This window comes from Lepidochelys kempii, chromosome 1 (assembly GCF_965140265.1).
Source record: "Lepidochelys kempii isolate rLepKem1 chromosome 1, rLepKem1.hap2, whole genome shotgun sequence".
NCBI lineage: Eukaryota > Metazoa > Chordata > Testudines > Cheloniidae > Lepidochelys > Lepidochelys kempii.
This window is the reverse complement of record NC_133256.1, coordinates 272,361,631-272,381,377: the sequence shown is the minus strand read 5'-3', so window position 1 is coordinate 272,381,377 and position 19,747 is coordinate 272,361,631. Positions and strand designations below refer to the sequence as shown.

Sequence of the window (19,747 nt, the reverse complement as noted above, 5' to 3'; positions counted from 1 at the left end):
AGGCCTAAAGTACTTCCAGTTCTTATTGGTGTAACTGTGCAACTGGATATGTTGCCCTAATTAAAACAATTAATTAAGAATCATCACGGTGGCAACAAAATTTAAGAAATTCAAAACATCCATTCATTAAGGACTGCAATGGGAACAAGTATATGAAACCACAGGAATCTAACCTGAGCTTGTTAAGACTATCATAAATCCATGATACTCTTTAGTGGGAATGGGCCAAATTCAGAGATGATTTTCAACTGGTGCTATTTACACTTCGTTCCAGACACTCAGCCTATAAACTATGCCACCTTAAATTCCTTTAGACCTGCTTACCAATGCTTAACCTATACCACCTTACATATCGCCTCTGAATTGGCCCAGTATCCACAAAGACATTTTCAAAAAGATCAAACTGTCACAGTTAAGAAAAAGTCAAGTGCAAGATAAAATGCAGCACTAAGAACATTGTAAAAGAACAACCCAGGATATTTTTGTTGATGTGAAAACAATCTGAGCACATACACTGAAATAACTGTAGGCTGTGTTAATAAACGATGGTATGTAATGATGTCAGTTTTGCTATCAGGCTTAGTTCTATAGTACTAGCAGTGGGACTTCAGCCTTGACATTATTAGTCGCTGTCACAGATAGTAAAAAACATGAAGCTAATTGATCAGATCCTCAGACGCTCTGAACTGACTTAACTTTATTGACTTCAAAGGAGTTACATCAAATTTACACCAGTTGAGGATCTGGCTCAACAAAAATAGGAACAATTTTATGATCTTACTGTTCTCTGGTGTTTCTGTTGTTGACGGCAGAACACAGTCACTATGATCTGATGTTTCTGCAAAATCCTTGTAGACTTCAATGGTGCTGTTAAAGTACCTAAAGAATTCTTCAGGAATGAACCTGCCTTCTTCATAAAGATGAAGATTTTCTTTTCTAAAATTCTAGGGAAAAAATACAGAATTCTATTTTTTAAAAGTCCAGACAAATACTCATTTTGGTAAATCTGGCCTAAGAGATAGACAATGGGTACTTTACCAAGGAATACCAACAGGTGACACAGAAATTAAGTTAACATTTAAGATGCAGAGTTCTGCTTTACTTCAGGAGATCTCAACCTTAAAAATACCAAAAGCTCTGATCCCAGGATTTTGAATTAATTTATTTCACTTTGCAAAGTTAGCACTGTTAATCCACTCTTGAAAAATTGTCACAAAAATGTACAGCCTAGGCTTGAAATCTCCTCACCCATCTTACCCTAATGATGGGGGAAAAAAACAACCACCCATGAGATTTTAATTCTTAATTTTAAAAAGAGTTGTTTGTTCCTGGGTGTGTGGAATTTTATAAGGCTTTGCTTGACCATTATAATGTGAAACAGGAACACAATACATTCAGCGTTACCAGCATAAGTGTTTTGGATATTGAAACAAGTAACTGTGGTCCAAGTTCCACTATTGGTGTCAGCCTGCCTCTCTGGAGTGCATCTAAAAATAAGAGAGGGACTCCATAATTGTGAAGCCTGATGGATAATATGTTGTGCCAAACTAACTGAAGACTCTGAGATCCCTGTTAATGATATTTTTTTAAACCTACCCTTATCTTTAATGGCAGCTGTTACTTATCCCAGCAATTCAAGTTTGGCCAGGGGCTAGTTTTTGGTCCTAATAAGTGTGGCAGGGACAAGAGCATCTTTAAATCATGCACCAAGAAAACTTCCTAGTGGGTAGTTCTTCAGTTTGTTTTCTTTTTCTTGTTACAAGGATAGATCTAGGTTCATTCTTCTTCCAGGAAACAAAATTACCTATTGAAGTAGTTCCTTCAAATTACAGAGATTACTATCCTCATTTCCATTTATCTAAAAGCCTTTCTTTTAAGACAAAAAATTTAAGTAAAATCACATTTAATTTAAAAAAAAAGTATCTTGTACCAGCAGACCATGGCAAATTCATAGATTGAATTTGCTGAGATAGATACATTTGGGTGTGTGCTAAAGGACAAAATTAGGATTGTAATGGAAAGGTAACTAAAACCCTAACATGCAATCATCATCACAGCAACTAAATAATGCACCTGACTGCAGGTCAGGAGATCAGGTTCTACTCTGAGGTTTGCCATAGACTTGCTGTATGATACTGGGCAAGTCATTTCACCTCTCTGTGCATCTGTTTCTCTCTGTAAAATGGAAATAATTGCACTTGCCCACCTTTGTAAGTGGTTTAAGATCTACTGATGGAAGGTAACTATAGGGTGAAATCCTTGACTTCAACAGGGCCTGGATCTCACACTTAGTACTTTTAATTAAGTAATTATTAACAAAACCATTTACTCATACACAGAGTACTCAAAGCTGGGCAATGTTACTCAGAATACAATTAGATATATCAGGGCTTACACATAAAACTTATTAACAAAAATAAGTCTTTTATTACTCTCATTCCTAATAAGGCTAGAATCAGACTCCTGGAGTGAGATTCCTGGAGCACTTCCAGCAACTACTGGAATTAGGGAGGTCCACTATCATGTATAATTGTCCTTGGTTAAAGGTCCATTAATTCAATATGAAGGTTTCTGAAATTGACTGATTAATATAATCTTACTAAAAAAGAAAAGGAGTACTTGTGGCACCTTAGAGACTAACCAATTTATTAGAGCATAAGCTTTCGTGAGCTACAGCTCACTTCATCAGATGCATATCGTGGAAACTGCAGCAGACTTTGCAGTTTCCACGATATGCATCTGATGAAGTGAGCTGTAGCTCACGAAAGCTTATGCTCTAATAAATTGGTTAGTCTCTAAGGTGCCACAAGTACTCCTTTTCTTTTTGTGAATACAGACTAACACGGCTGTTACTCTGAAACCTGTCATAATCTTACTAGTTTATCGCAGTCTTTTTCAGATATTTTTAGATTGAAATTAGTAATTATGCTCAGGATTCCAGTGTAAGTTAGATGCAAAATGATTCATGCTTGTTTGATTTACCTTGAGAATGAGAGTTAAATGTTTGGACTATGCACTGACAACATATTGAATATATCTGTTTATTTGGTCATCCTATACGTTGTAATCCCTCTGAGGCTTTTTAAGTGATTATACCTAAAGCTAAGATTTTGTCAGGGATATTTTTAGCAAAAAAGGGACAGACAAGTCATGGACAAGAAACAAAAATTCACAGAAGCCTGTGATCTGTACGTGATTTTACTAAAAATATCCATAACAAAATGGGTAGGGAGAAGGATAGGGTAGGATCCAACACACAACGCTGCTGGGGCTCTAAGGTCCCCACGCCGCCCATGGCAGCGGCGGCGGAGCAGCTGCAGGGGCCTCAGCTTGGAGCCTGGAGGGGACCCCATGACCCGCAGAGGCCTGGAACTCCTCTCGGAGCATCCCACTGCGCTGGCAGCTGGGAGCGGCAGGTCCTGGCTGACAGCTCCAGCTCTGCTGCCCCAGGGCTGATGTCACAGAGGTCTCTGGAAGTCACAGATTCCATGACTTTGTGATCTCCGTGACAAAATCCTAGCCTTATCTTATACCTTTTCTCTCACTTGATGTAGCCAATAGCTAACATCTCTCCATTGTACTCAGTACATCTTTAAAGGGGAAGTAGTAGTTGCATTGAACAGGAATTGAAACAACGAATATAGAACCTGAAGTAGCCTTGGTTGTAGGGTTTTTTTTTGTACATGTCATGTACTCTGCTACAAAAATTCAGATATAATTGTGCAGTATAAAGGGGAAAATGCTCTTTGAGAAGATTACCTTATTTTTCTCAGAATCTAGACATGACATAATATCATTGATTATCCTCGTGAGATTATTGATGATTGAATAGTTGCTTAAAACATCAGACATATCTGAAAATTTTTGCAGAAGATTATGCAGACTCTTTGAAAACTCAGGCACCATCAAATGTAACCAACAGTGATTAGGCTGTCAGGGAAGATAAAAAAGAAGAGAGGCAGATTAAACACCACACTTAACCAATTTTTGCATAAGTAACACAGAGTGTAAAAGTAGATTAAATTGTTCCTTCCAATTTGCATCATCTTGCACTTTTCTAAATTGAAATTCAACTAACATTATGTTGCCTGCTGTTCTCTTGAGTCCTTTTGGTGCATCTTACAATCCTCCTTGATCTTGGCTGACTTAATTATGTTCTCTGCAAAGTTGTCGGCATAATGTTACCCCTTCTTCCAGTTTGGGAATAAATGTCAAACTTCAGTTTGAGCATCTGATCTGTGGGCTATTCCAGTATTACCTCTTTCCATGCCGAAACTGGCCATTTATTCCGACTCTTCCATATCATACCTACTTTTGTTTTTTTTTTAAAGACTATTTCTTGGACAATTGTTTTCCAGACAATCTTCAAAATACTCCCCATCTTCATTTCACTACTGTTGCTACCCTACACTTTTATAGCACCTTAAATCCAGGAGGATCTTTGAGTTAAGATTCTGTTCTGAAAAATAAGTTTCTAAACTTGGCATTATGGGATTCCATGATTGTTTTCTTAATTTCTGAGCAACTCTGCATAGTTTACAAGAAACTGCTTCCCCCTCCAGTCTTTTTTTACTAAATGCCAGCCCTACAAATTCACCCTGGGTATGAAAGTCAACCTGAGGTTTTTCCTTCTCATGTACCCTTACTAATAAAAAGAATCAAGAGGCCAAGTTATGACCTCAATTACACCTGTGCAGTGACATGGTCTTCAAATCATGCCCCAAGTGATACCTGTGCAACCACAAGTCAGTGGATTTGCACAGATTTAGCTGATTGCTTCTGTAATTGGAACCTAGTAAATCATTCTGTTGATGTACAGGAAGTAATAAAATACAGCACACTTTTACTTAGCTATGTTGGCTCAGCAGGACTAACATGAGTAAAAAAAGGAGAGAACCTAAGTCATTATGCCTAAATACACACAGGCAGTAGATCTGTTCAACAAGAAGGGGCCAGGTTTATATACTGACAACTTTATATATAGAAATCTCTTCACAACAAGCTGTGCCTTCACCACACAATGCTCTATTACACATTGTAGGAAAGATTTTTAAAAAGTGAAGAATAATGTAGATATCAGTACCGTAAGTAAAACACTGGAATTTGTCTAGTACACTAAGCTATTATCCCAGCTCTTGAGAAAGTTGCCATGGCATCTTTAGTGACAAGTGGTCAAGTTTTTGTTTTGCATTTCATATGGAAGATATGCCTTCAGTAGCACAGTGCCTGTCTCTAACACTTCTTGCAGTACCTTACATGATATGTGGAGTTCTTCCATCCAAATACTGACATGCCTGGGTTTTCTTCACCTTGTGAGATTGATCACAATACTAAGTGTTAAATTTGGTATTCCTTATATGTTGTGTTCAATCAGCATCACTTGGGGCTGAATGCTTTTCTAGTCTAGTTTACCTCCTATTCATTACCATTTATGGACAAAGTTCACCTTTCTGCATTTTTATGGGGGAGAGACATGCATACCTTCTAAGACTAAATAAACTATTGAGCAATCTTTATGTTTAGTGAACAGGTTCACATTTACAGTTTAGCTTTACCTTACAGTCTTCACTAACTTTGTCATTTTTGTGTAAAAGAAACCATAAAGCAGTATACCTCCTGGTATGAGTCCCCATGCAATGATGTAACAAGCAGTATGTAATGTTATTGTTGTGTTGGCCCCAGGGTATTAGACAAGGTGGGTGAGGAAATATCTTTTATTGGACCAGCTTCTGTTAGTGAGAGAAGTTTTGAGCTTACACAGAGCTCTTCCTTCAGGTCTGGGAATGGGAAATGTGTAACGAACAGTGACATTTTGGGCATTGTGCAATTGACAATGCCTGGCCTTGCCTCTCTGCTCCATTTGTATAGGAGCACGAACAGGAGGGCATTAGAAAGAGCAAAGAGTAGAAGCCTTGTTGACCTTTATTCTGTAGTAGGGACAGGTCTGATACTGTGCCCTTCCACACACCCCTAATGGTCCAGACAGCTCATCACCTGCACTGACTCTGCTACCACTAGAGCAGCACTACAAACAATATCTTGTAATGTAGAATACAAAAATTCTGTGTTTCCAGCATGATTCTAATTTGTTGCCCTTTTTGCTCAATAAGTGAGATCTCTAGGAGAGTCATGAAGGGCTTTGACTTCTAATGCTGTCAGCAGACTGATGATATTCAGCTCTAAATTTCCTTCTCATCAGAGACAAGCTGTGCACTTTCCTTGCTTTCTCAGTAGGGAAAGATCAAAGATAGGGATGAGAATAAGCTGGCTGAAGTGTGTTCAAAAGCACAGATGTGATAATAGTTGACAGAGAGAAATAGTTAATGGAACTGAGAAATTTACCACTGCTCCATCTGTACTAGTTATTTCTGCCCCCGACAAAGAGATTTACATCTCTGGGTACTTTTTACCTGACTGCTCTTATGCTCCCAGGAAGTAGCAGTAGAAGCTTTTATCTTTCTGCATTTAGCGAAGAGATTGCAGTTTCTTTTCATTCAGACCTTGCCTTTTACCTCCAGGTTAGACTTCTGCAATGCACTCTATTTGGATCTACTCTGAGAGCTACTCAGCTAGTGCATAATGCAAGAACCCTTCTGCTTAATGGAGTTGGTCAGTTTGAACACATTACATGCACTGCGCTGGTTTCCCATCTGCTTTCTATGCAATTTACCTTTCTACTTTTAATCTATAAAGCTTTGGAGCGGCTACAATAGATACCATTTCCCACTTCATGCACCATACGAAGTGTCTGATAAAGTAAGGCACTTTCCTCAGTCCCTAGATGTGCACTTTTCAGGACTGAAGGCAGAACATTTGCCGGAGAGGCTCCAGCTATGGGTTTCTTTGCTTGCAGGAATCTGTCAGAACCCAAATCAAAGGGCATTTATTCAGCCAACCCTTTGCCAAAAGTCTCTAAACTGAGGCATTGTCTCTTCCTATTTGTGTCTTGGTGAGTTAGTATTGCTGCTCATTGTGAATACATATGGATGTTAGTTTTTAGATGTGATGCAGCCAGATGCCATGGCCATGAAAACACTGTACTTAATGAAATACATTGTACAGCCAAAGTTTGCATGTTTTATAGCCACCAATTCTTAAAGGCAATACTGCTGAAAGGAAACTTGTTGGGCCAAAACAAAACACCATTACATCTAAACTATATTTAATCAATGTAGGATGCAAACTGGACTAACAATCAGATTACTACCTATTATAGGGGGTCATAGTATTATATGATGTTTTGGTGATTACAAAAGTCACATTCTTGTTCACTTTATAAATCAGGGAATCAGGATGGATAAAAACCAATATTTTTTCAATTAAAAAAATCAGATAAAAAAATTAAATACACAGTTCTTTTAAATAAACCTATTTAAAATTAAATGTGAAATTTACAAATTAAATTTAGGTCTTAAATAATTAAAACTTTGCATTAAATGAAAAATAATATTAAGCAGTACATGTTTTCTGCAAAGTTTTAGAGAAACTCAGAGCACTAAATTTGTGGAAGCCATTGGTTAAGAACTTGAAACTAGAGTTTGCTGAAGTGCTACAGCAGTAGCCTCTTCTGCAGGTGCAGAGAGAATATTTTCTTCAATTCAGTTCATTAAAAGTAAAAACCAATGGGATTGAAAAAGCAGGAAACCTTGTTTTCTTCTTCCAATCTATGAATAAAACTGGGTATGAGAGGATGAGATCTACTAGCTCTAAAATCATGAAGGAACCAGTGACCAGAAACAATGAGTTCAATTCATGAACTCTACTTTTTACTTCATTTAATAAATCAGTTTTAAATGACAAACATGTTTTGATAATGTGTTTGATTTTTTTTAATGCATCCAGCACCTTTAAGGTAGTTTTTGTTAATTTTTTTTTAAATGCTATTTTGTGCATTTTAATGGAATTTGAATTTCCAAATAGAGCTTGACACAAATCACAAGTAAACAAAGAAATCCTAGTAAATAATAAATGCATTGTTCACTATTTTGTAACAAATAAAAATTGTAAAAATTAACTATCTGAATAAATGTAAATTAAGCTGTATAATTGTTAAATAAATAGATATAGATATAGGATATACTCCTAGTTAGCAAAAAAAAGGCACCTAATTTAGGGTAAATGAACAAGTTTTAAATAGTTACTAATTAATATCTTATCCTCTCTTTAGCAAAGTTACTGAAAAGTACAAATGTAAAACATGATTAAAATCAGTGATTTAAATCACTTTCATATAAATCAATCCATCCTGCAGGGCATTAAAGAAAACTTTCTGGTCTGAATTAATCTTAAAACTCTTCAGTTACAGACAAAGTAATAAGATCTTAAATTGAATGTTTAAAAAACCTTAGAGTATTGATTTTTTTTTAAAATACATATTTCATGAGAGGTACCAGATGGGATGAACTGGAAACTAATAGAGAAAACAGTGCAAATAGTGATAATGTTTACTTCCCACATAGTTCTGTCAGTTTAGTTCACTGATCTGGAAGGATAAGAGGCTAGAGTTGAGTCTAACTTTTGCACTTTTAAAGACCACCCCGATGTAAATCTTTGAGACATGGAAGATAGATATCAAATATCTGTGATTTGAAAGCATGTTATGTGCAGCTACAGCAGCCTGTTACTATTTCCTTGTTTTTGGATGACTGCTGTTTGGGACTCATCAAAAATTGTAATCTATAATATATATTAGACCATATTGGATTCATAAAGGACTCACAATAACAAATGATGCAAAGAAAATATTTTGTTCAGCTGAGTTTAATTAGCCTAAGATATCAGGTATAATTTGCACTCCTTGAGGTTAACTTGGGATTTTTGGTTCGTGCAAACCTCCAAGCTTCAATAGAACTCATAACCATCTATTCTGCCCCAGTGCAACACTGATGCCACACACATTAAGGATGGGCACGGGCGTTCAAAAATAAGACAGACTATTGTATTTTTGGGGTATAAACCCCCCCCCAAACAAACAAAAGAACCAAAAAACAAAAGCCCCCAAGCCCTCATGGATTGTTGAGCAAGTCACGTGATTTTTTTGATCTCTTGAGATTGGCAATAATGAGAATTTACTGAACTATGTCCACTGTGCATGATTTTGGTTTTCATAATGAAAATTTCACACAGCTCTAGTTACAAGTATGATAGCCAACAACGTTACTTTTTACATCTGTTGAATAATACACAGCTAATACAGGACTATAGCAGGGTTCAAAAAAGAGCTAGATAAGTTCAAGAAAGATAGGTTCATCAATGGCTATTAGCCAGGATGGGCGGGGACGCTGTCCATAGCCTCTGTTTGCCAGAGGCTGGGAATGAGCGACAGGGGATGGATCAGTTGATGATTGCCTGTTCTGTTCATTCCCTCTGGGGCACCTGGCATCGGCCACTATCAGAGGAGAGGCTACTGGGCTAGATGGACCTTTGATCTGACCCAGTATGGCCGTTCTTATGTTCTATTTATATATTATATAATGTGCACAGTTATTTAGAGACTTGAGACTTTAAGGCCAGAAGGGACCATCATGATCATCTACTCTGACCTTGTGCACATTGCAGGCCACAGAATCTCACAAACCCACTCCTGTAATAGACCCCTAACCTCTGGCTGAGTTACTGAAGTCCTCAAACCTTGATTTAAAGAATTCTAATTACAGAAAATCCACCATTTACTCTCATTCAAACTAGCAACTGACTCATGCCCCACACTGCAGAGGAGGGCAAATCCCCTCCTCCTCAGGGTCTCTTCCAATCTGACCTGGGCAGAAATTCTCTCCTGACCCCAAATATGGGGACCAGTTAGACACTGGGCATGTGGGCAAAACCCATCAGCCAGACACTTGGTAAAGAATTCTCTATAGTAACGCAGAGCCCTTCCCCTTCTGTCCCATCACTGGCTGCTGGGGAATATCTGCTACTAGCAGTCACAGATCGGTTACATTGTAAACAGTTTCATATCATACCCTCTACAAATTTAACAAGCGCAATCTTGAAGACAGTTAAGTTTTTTTCTCCCCAGAACTTCACTCCTCTGATTATTAGAAATCTTTAATCAATTTCAAGCCTAAACTTACTGATGGCCAGATTATAGACATTTGTTCTTGTGTCAACTTGTTCCTTAACTTAAATACCAGGGAGGAAGAGGAATTATTTATCTCTGATGTATTTATAGACAATTATATCTTCCCTCAGCCTTCATTTTGTTAGTCTAAACAAGCTGATTACATTAAGACTCCTATAAAGCAGGTTCTCCAATCCTCAGATCATCCTACTAGCCCTTCTCTCCACTTGTTCAAGTTTGAATTCATCTTTCTTAATTGCACACAGTACTTCAGATGAATCTCACCAGTGCCTTGTATAATGGTTCTAACACTTCCCTGTCTCTACTGAAATACCTCACCGGGTGCATCCAAGGATTGCATTAGTCTTCTACACACTCATATCAATTTGATGGCTCATAGATTTGGGTGTATTGGTCGATCACAGAACGACTCCTTGGTCACTTCCAACTGATACATCCCCAGTTTATAACAAAAAACCTTGCACTTTGCACTGTTACATTTCTATTTCTATTACTCTGGTCTTCAAGGTAATCCAAATAGTCTTGTATGATATTCCAGTCCTGCTCCATATTGTCAATACTTTCCAACGTTCTGTCATCCACAAATTTTATTAGCACGCTCCCACTTCTCATGCCAATGTCATTAACAAAAACATTGAATAAGATTTGACCCAAGACTGATCCTTGAGGAATTCCAGTAGTAACCTCCCTCCAGCGTGACAGTTCTCCTTTCAGCATGACCCGTTATAGCCTCCCCTTTAATCAGTTCCTTACCCTCCTTTTGATTCTCATATTAATCCCCCTCTTCTCCAATTTAATAATTTCCCACAAGGAACTCTATCAAATACTTTACTGAAATCCAAGAAGTTTAGACCTACTGCATTTTTCTTTGGGTAGAAAATTGATTATCTTCTCAAAGGAAGAGATCAGATTGGGCTGACAATCTACCTTTTGTAAAAATATGTTGTATTCTCCCCCAATTACCATTTACTTCTATATCACTAACTACTCTCTCTTTCACAATTTGTTCTAAGACCTTGCATACAATTCAGGTCAAACTAACAGGTCTATAGTTTCCTGGATCACCTTTGTTCCCTTTCCTAAATAGAGGTACTGTATTTGCAATTCTCCAGTCAGAATATGACCCCCGAGTTTACAGATGATTAAAAATCCTTGCTATTGGGCTTAAATTCATTTGTGTGTTCCTTTAATATTCTTGGATGGAGATTATCCAGGCCCAGCAATTGGGTTCAATTACTCTGTTTGAGTTTGACTTCTACCTCGGATGTGGTAATTTCTACTTCCATATCCTTGTTCCCATTAGTCACCCTGTCATGGAACCCAAGCTCCTCATTACCCTTACTAAAAACTGAGGCAAAATACTCATTTAGGTGTTGGTCCATACCTAAATTATCTTTAATTTCAGCCCCATCATCAGTGCTTAGTGGTCCTTCTTTCCTTGGTTTCTTTTTATTTATATGGCTAAAGAACCTTTCAATTTTGGTTTAATTTCCTTTGCAAGGTCCAGCTCTGCAGGTCTCTTGGTAGCTCTCACTTTTTCTTGATGCTTTCTGATCTCCAACAGGTGGCTTTCCATGCTGATCTCTCTCTTCTTCCACTCCTTGCAGGTTTTCTGCTTTCTCTTAATAAGCAATCTGCAATGCTTGTTCATCCAGTTTGGTTTGCAACCATTACCTACATTTTTTTCACCTTGCTTGAGATTCAAGCTTCAAATAGCTTCTGTAACTTTCACTTAAAGTAATTCCAAGCCTTCTCCACATTCAGATCCTGGAGTTCTTCAGTCCAGTCCACTTCCCTAAATCTGTAATTTTTTTTTTAAGTTTGCCCTTTTGAAATCAAGGATCCTAGTTGCAGAGGTATTTGTTTATTTTTTCATTTAGTTTAAAATGAATTAACTCATCACTCAAATCAAAGTTGTTCTTTACAACCAGTTCTTCTACGAGGTCTTTGCTTCTTACCAATACTAAATTTAAAATGGCATCACCTCTTGTTGGTTCAGTGACTATTTGGTGAAGAAATCTGTCAGCTATCAGATCCAGGAATATCTGACCCTACCTTTTGTGAGTAGTCCTTGTTCTCTGATATATAGCTGGGAAATAAAAGCCTCATAATCATACAGTTCCCAGTAGTATTTATCTCATTAAAAACATTAAAGAGGTCTCTATCCATATCCAGATCAGATCCCGGGGGTCTGTAGCAGACCCCAAGCACTATTCTATTGGAGCCTCAGTTACCTTTGTTCCCCAAAGTGATTTTGTCCAACAGATTCTGTTTTATACATCACTTCTAATTTCTTAATAATCTACCTTGTCATAATATACTATGTACTCCTCCCCCTGTACCTTTATTTCTGTCTTTCCTGGACAGCACATACCCTTCAATTTCTGTATTCCAGTCATGACTATTATTCCACCATACATATTTCTGTTATCCCTCTAATATTCAGTTTCACTTCCTGCAACAGTAGTTCTATTTCCTCTTTTGTTACCCAGGCTCCTTGCATTGGTGCACAGACATCTTAGTTGTTTCTGCTTGGCTTCATCCAGATCTCTTGCCTAATTAGGTACAATCATTTTACTGCCAGTATTGCCTACGTGACTGCCGTGACTGTCAGTGGTACTTATGCTATCATTCCTCTTGTTGTTCATTCTCCTATACTCTCTTGTTCCTTTCTGCATTGCTAGATCTTCTTTTAATGCAAGTAATGGCTTAGATCATATGGTCATTGGGCTATCATTAGCCAGGCATTAGTTTGGTATATTGCTCAAAGTAACTTACACTTTTGGCACTTCTTCCACTCTAAAGAGGTCTACACCAGGGCTTTCCCAAATCATCATATTAATCTTTTTAAAATTTTGAACTTATGTCAGTGTAGCAATCTTTCAAATGTAATCCTTCATAAAATGAATTTGAGGGAAACTTTAAAACCAGAACTAATATCAGATCACCCAAAGACAATATTTGCAAGAGTGTATTCTTTAGATCATCACATGATTTGTAATGTTTTTAAAAAGCATATTTTAAGAGTGGTTATAAACTACAGTATTATGCAGGAAAAAGAGTGATGCAAATCATTACGTGAGTGAAATACAATATTGTCCTAATCCCTCAGAAGCTTCATTAAGGAAATAGTTTCAGTAACTATCAGTCTCTGTATTTTCTATTTTTTTAGCAGCCTCCTACGTACATATTGTGGACATGCGCTTGCCACAAAACATTGTACAGTGTCTTCTCCAACATAGATAAAAACAAGTTATTTATCCAAATAAACAGTATGTTCCCCATTCCCACTCAATAAAGTGGATAATGATTGAAAACTATTTCCCAAAGAAAAGGTCTAAAAAAATTGAAAGTTTTTGCAAGATTTCTGTAATTAGCAAGATTTTATGTGACTGAAGCACTGAGGTCCAAGACACATAGAGCTGCAGCCATCATTGCCTGGCTATTTTATTGGGATTGATTTCAAGTAATTGTACATACCAGAGTATCCATCTTCTGAACATACCTAAGGGCTATCCTATAATCATTTGGAAGATTTCCAACCTAGAACAAACAAACAGGTAATAAAGAATATATTAGTGTTTGGTAAGAAAATGAAGGCTTTATTTTAGTCACTGTAGTTAATATACATTTTATAAAGTAATTAACACAATTTCTAGAAATTACTGATCAGTTGCAAATAACTTAAGTCCGTGTTTAGGGATTGTGTACATAAGAGTGGCTATACTGTGTCAGACCAAAGATCCATCTAGCCCAGTATCCTGTCTTCTGACAGTGGCCAATGCCAGGTGCTTCAGAGGGAATCAACAGAAGAGGTAATCTTCAAATGATCCGTTTCCTGTCGCCCATTCCCAGCTTCTGGAAAACAGAGGTTAGGGACACCATCTCTACCCATCTCGGTTAATAACCATTGATGGAGCTATCCTTTTTGAATTTATCTAGTTCTTTTTTGAACCCTGTTAGTGTCTTGGCTTTCAGAAAATCCTCTGGAAAAGAGTTCCACAGGTTGACTGTGCATTAGGTAAAAAAAAAAATACTTCCTTTTGTTTGTTTTAAACCTGCTGCCTGTTAATTTCATTTGGTGACCCCTGGTTTGCTTTTCCATTATCTCCCTACTCTTCACAGACCCATGTTGACCTTATTCAGTGGTCATCTCAAGGCAGAATCTAAGATGGTAATACTGTCAAAGAGCAGACAGTTTAAGACTCAGGCTTCAAGGTGAGAATGGACCATTATGATCTAGTCTGACTTCCTGCATATTGCAGGCCACAGAACCTCATTCACTCCTGAAATAGACCCCAACCTCTCTCCGAGTTTCTGAAGTCCTCAAATCATGTTTTAAAGACTTCACCATGCATCTGAAGAAGTGAGCTGTAGCTCATGAAAGCTTATGCTCAAATAAATTGGTTAGTCTCTAAGGTGCCACAAGTACTGCTTTTCTTTTTGCAGACACAGACTAACACAGCTGCTACTCTGAAACCTGTCATTATGCAAGGCACTGAATTTAGCCATATGGAGTGGAAATCTATCAACTTCATGAAAAAACTTGTACAGATACAGACAGACATCAGCTTCCTTTCCAAATGCAAACAAATGGACATCATACCAAAAGGACTGAAGGTAAAAAATCCATTACAATCAACATACCACACAGACTATGCTGACAGCTTGTGCCACACACTCTCAAAGAAGCTGCGAAACCACTTGATCAACATAGTCTACAGCAAACAGGGAAAGATTAAGAATGAGCTCTCAAAACTGGATTAAAAAACAACCTTCCACACAAGCTTCCTTGTGGCTGGACTTTACAAAAACTAGATAAGGTATGCATCCGATGAAGTCAGCTGTAGCTCACGAAAGCTTATGCTCAAATAAATTGGTTAGTCTCTAAGGTGCCAAAAGCACTCCTTTTCTTTTTATGGATACAGACTAACATGACTGCTACTCTGAAACCTGTCACCATTTACACTAGTTTAAACAGGTAAGTGACCCGTGCCCCATGCTGCAGGGCAAGGTGAAAACCCCACAGGGTCTCTGCCAATCTGACCCAGGGAAAATTCTTTCCTGACCCCAAATATGGTGATCAGTTAGACCCTGAGCATGTGGGCCAGATCCACCAGGCAGATAACTGGGAAAGAATTATCTGTAGTAACTCAGTGCCCTCCCCATCTGGTGTCCTGTCTCCAGCAGTTGGGGATTTTTGCTACTGGCAGTCTCCAAGGGGCCACATGCCATTATAGGCAATCTCGTCATTTCATCCCCTCCATAAACTTATCAACCTCAGTCTTGAAGCCAGTTAGGTTTTTTCCCCACCATTGCTCCCCTTGAAAGGCTGTTGCAGAACTTCATTTCTCCGATGGTTAGAAACCTTTGCCTAATTTCAAGCCTAAACTTGTTGATGGCCAGTTTATATTCATTTGTTCTTGTGTCCACATTGGTGGTTACCTTAAATAACACCTCTCCCTCTCTTGTATTTATCCCTCTGATGTATTTATAGAAACCAATCATATCTCCCTTAAGCCTTCTTTTGGTTAGGCTAAACAAGCCAAGCTCTTTGAGTCTCCTCTCAAAGTAGGTTTTCCATTCCTCGAATCATCCTGGTAGCCCTTCTCTGCACCTGTTCCAGTTTGAATTAATCCTTCTTAAACATCGGAGACCAGAATTGCACACAGTATTCCCGCTAAGGTTTCACCAGTGCCTTGTATAATGGTTCTAACACTTGCCTGTCTCTACTCGAAATACCTCACTTGATGCATCCTAGGACTTCATTAGCTTTTTTCATGGTCCCATCACATTTGCAACTCATTGTCATTATGTGATCAACCAATATATGCAGGTCTTTCTCTTCCTCTGTTGCTGCCAACTGATAAGTCCCCATCTTATAGCAAAAATTCTTCTTGTTAGTCCCTGAATGCACTTTGCACTATTAAATTTTATCCCATTTCTATTACTCCAGTTTACAAGGTCATCCAGATCTTCTTGTATGATATTCCGGCCCTCCTCTGTATTGGCTATACATCCCAACTTTGTCGTCTGCAAACTTTATTAGCACCCTCTCTCACTTTTTGTGCCAAGGTTATTTAATAAAAATGTTAAAGAAGATTTGTCCAAAGACTGATCCCTGAGGTACTCCACTAGTAACCTCCCTCTAGCCTGACAGGTCACCTTTCAGTATGACCCGTCGTAGTCATCCCTTTAACCAATTCCGTATCCACCTGTCAATTCTCATATCAATCCCCATTTTCTCTAGTTTAACTAATCATTTCCCATGTGGAACTGTCTCCAAAGGCCTTACTGAAATCCAAGAAGATTAGGTCTGCTGCATTTCCTTTCTCTAATAAAAAAAAAAAAAAAAATCAGTCATCCTCCCAAAGAAAAAGATCATGTTGGTATGGCACAATATATCTTTTGTAAGACTATGTTGCATTTTATCCCATTTACTGTCCACATCTATGTCCTTAACTACTTCCTCTTTCAAAATATGTTCCAAGACCTTGCATACAATTGAGGTCAAACAGGTCTGTAGTTTCCTGGACTACTTTTTTCCCTTTCCTAAATATAGGTACTATATTTGCAATTCTCCAGTGATAGGGTACCACCCTCAAGATTACAGATTGATTAAAAATCCTTGCTATTGGGCTTGCAATTTCATGTGCCAATTCCTTTAATATTCTTGGATGAAAATTATCCAGGCTCCCTAATTTAGTCCCATTAAGCTGTTTGAGTTTGATTTCCACCTTGGATGAGGTAATTTATATCTCCATATCTTCGTTGCCATTAGTTACCCTGCCACTACCCCTAAGCTCTTTATTAGCCTCATTAAAAACTGAGGGAAAGTATGTGTTTAGGTGTTGGGCCATGCTTAGATTATCTTTAATCTCCATTTTATCCTCAGTGCTTAGGGGTCCCACTTCTTCTTTCCTTGTTTTCTATTTATATGGCTATAGAATGTTTTACTATTGGTCTTAATTCCCTTTGCAAGGTTCAACTCTGCTTGGCTTTTGGCAGTTCTCTCTTTATACCTACACTTTGACTGCCAAGAGGTAGCTTTCCTTGCTGATCCCTCCTATCTTCCATTCCTTGTAGGCTTTGTATTTTCTCTTAATCACCTATTTGAGATGCTTGCTCATCCAGCTTGGTGTGCAACCTTTGCCTATGAATTTTTTCCCCGTGCTTGGGGTGCAGGTTTCAGATAGCTTCTGCAACTTTCACATAAAGTAATTCCAAGCGTCCTCCACATTCATATCCTTGAGTTCTTTGGTCCAGTCCACTTCCTTAACTAATTCCCTTCATTTTTTAAAGTTAGCTCTTTTGAAACAGGGACCCTTGTTGCAGATCTGTTTTTGTTTATCCTTCCACTTAGTTTAAATTGAATTCACTCATGATCGCTCGAACGAAGATTGTACTTTAGAACCAGTTCTTCTATGAGGTCCTCATTACTCACCAATACCAAATCCAAAATGGTGTCACCTCTTGTTCGTTCAGCAACTATTTCTTGAAGAAATCTGTCAGCTATCACATCCAGGAATATCTGGCCCTCCTATTATTAGCACTTGTCCTCCAATCTATATCTGGTCAAGGAGCACACAAGCATCATAAGGCCATTGGGGAAAAACTAAATGAATGCTTTGCATCGGTCTTCACGGCTGAGGATGTGAGGGAGATTCCTAAACCTGAGCCATTCTTTTTAAATGATAAATCTGAGGAACTGTCCCAGATTGAGGTGTCATTAGAGGAGGTTTTGGAACAAATTGATAAACTAAACCGTAATAAATCACAAGGAACAGATGGTATTCACCCAAAAGTTCTGAAGGAATTCAAATGTGAAATTGCACAACTAATAACAGTAGTTTGTAACCTATCATTTAAATCAGATTCTGTACCAAATGGCTGGAGGATAGCTAATTTGACACCAATTTTTAAAAAGGGCTCCAAGGCAATCCTAGCAACTACAGGCCAGTAAGCCTGACTTCAGTATCGATAAACTGGTTGAAACTATAGTAAAGAACAAAACTGTCAGACACATAAATTAACAATGTGTTCGGGAAGAGTCAACATGTGTTTTGTAAAGGGAAATCATTCCAAATTCACTAGAATTTGCTAAGGGGGTCAACAAGCATGGGGACAAGGGAAATCCAGTGGATATAGTGTACTTAAATTTTCAGAAAGACTGACAAGCTCCCCTAACAAAGGCTCTTAAGCAAAGCAAGCTGTCATGGGATATGTCAAGGAAGGTCATCTCATGGGTCAGTAACTGATTAAAAGATAAGAAACAAAGGGTAGGAATAAACGGTCAGTTCTCAGAATGGAGAGAGAAATAGTGGTGTCCCCCAGGGGTCTGTACTGGGATGAGTCCTATTCAACATATTCATAAATGATCTGAAAAAAAGGGGTAAATAGTGAGGTGCCAAAATTTGCAGATGATACCAAACTACTCAAGATAGTTAAGTTCTAGGCAGACTGCGAAGAGCTACAAAAGGACCTCACAAAACTGGGTGCCTGGGCAACAAAATGGCAGATGAAATTCAATGTTGATAAATGGAAAGTAATGCACATTGGAAAACATAATCCCAACTATACATATAAAATGATGGAATCTAAATTAGCTGTTACCACTTAATAAAGAGGTCTTGGAGTCATTGTGGATAGTTCTCTGAAAACATCCACTCAATGTGCAGCGGCAGTCAAAAAAGCGAACAGAATGTTGAGAATCATTAAGAAAGAGATAATAAGACAGAAAATATCAAATTGCCTCTACATAAATCCATGGTACGCCCACATCTTGAATACTGCATGCAGATATGGTGCATCAAAAAAGTTATATTGGAATTGGAAAAGGTACAGAAGAGGGCAACAAAAATGATTAGGGGTATGGAACAGCTTCCGTATGAGGAGAGATTAATAAGACTGGGACTTTTCAGCTTTGAAAAGAGACTACTAAGAGGAGATATGATAGAGGTTTACAAAATCTTGACTGGTATGGAGAAAGTAAATAAGGAAGTGTTATTTACTGCTTCTCATAACACAAGAACTAGGGGTCCCCAAATGACATTAACAGGCAGCAGGTTTAAAACAAATAAAAGGAAGTATTTTTTCACACAACGCACAGTCAGCCTGTGGAACTCTTTGTCAGAGGATGTTATGAAGGCCAAGCCTATAACAGGGTTAAAAAAAGAACTAGGTAAGTTCATGGAGGATAGGTCCATCAATGGCTATTAACCGGGATGGGCAGGGATGGTGGCCCTAGCCTCTGTTTTCCAGAAGCTGGGAATGGGTGACAGAAAATGGATCACTTGCTGATTACCTGTTCTGTTCATTCCCTCTGGGGCACTTGAGGCATTGGTCACTGTTGGAAGACAGGATACTGGGCTAGATGGACCTTTGGTCTGATCCAGTATGGTCGTTCTTATGATGTTCTTGAAATGAAGGCCCCATAATCACACAATTCCAAGTAGTATTTATTTGATTAAAAGAGGTCTCTATCCATATCCAAATTGGATGTTGGTAGTCGATAATGCACCCCAAGCACTATCTCAGAGGAACCTCTAATAGCTTTCTTCCCCTAAGTGATTTTGGCCCAAACAGACTTTGTCTAATCCATTCCATCACTTCTAATTTCTTTGCTGTCTACCTCATCATCAATATACAATGCTACTCCACCATCTT

The 19,747-nt window shown here is 38.2% G+C and overlaps 1 protein-coding gene across 7 annotated transcripts in view; it reads right to left on the bottom strand.

Annotated features, from left to right (window-relative positions):
* Positions 1–19,747, bottom strand: part of KITLG (KIT ligand) — an 87,919-nt gene that overhangs the window by 25,869 nt on the left and 42,303 nt on the right. For 4 of the 7 annotated variants that reach the window (XM_073327583.1, XM_073327584.1, XM_073327585.1 and 1 more), the window contains exons 3-5: positions 13,562–13,624; positions 3,760–3,930; positions 782–944 (exon numbers count right to left, since the gene is read on the bottom strand). In XM_073327583.1, coding sequence (XP_073183684.1) covers positions 782–944; positions 3,760–3,930; positions 13,562–13,624 — 397 coding nt within the window. The remainder of the gene's footprint in view (positions 1–781; positions 945–3,759; positions 3,931–13,561; positions 13,625–19,747) is intronic. The other 3 variants (XM_073327588.1, XM_073327587.1, XM_073327586.1) reach the window with 2 other exon arrangements.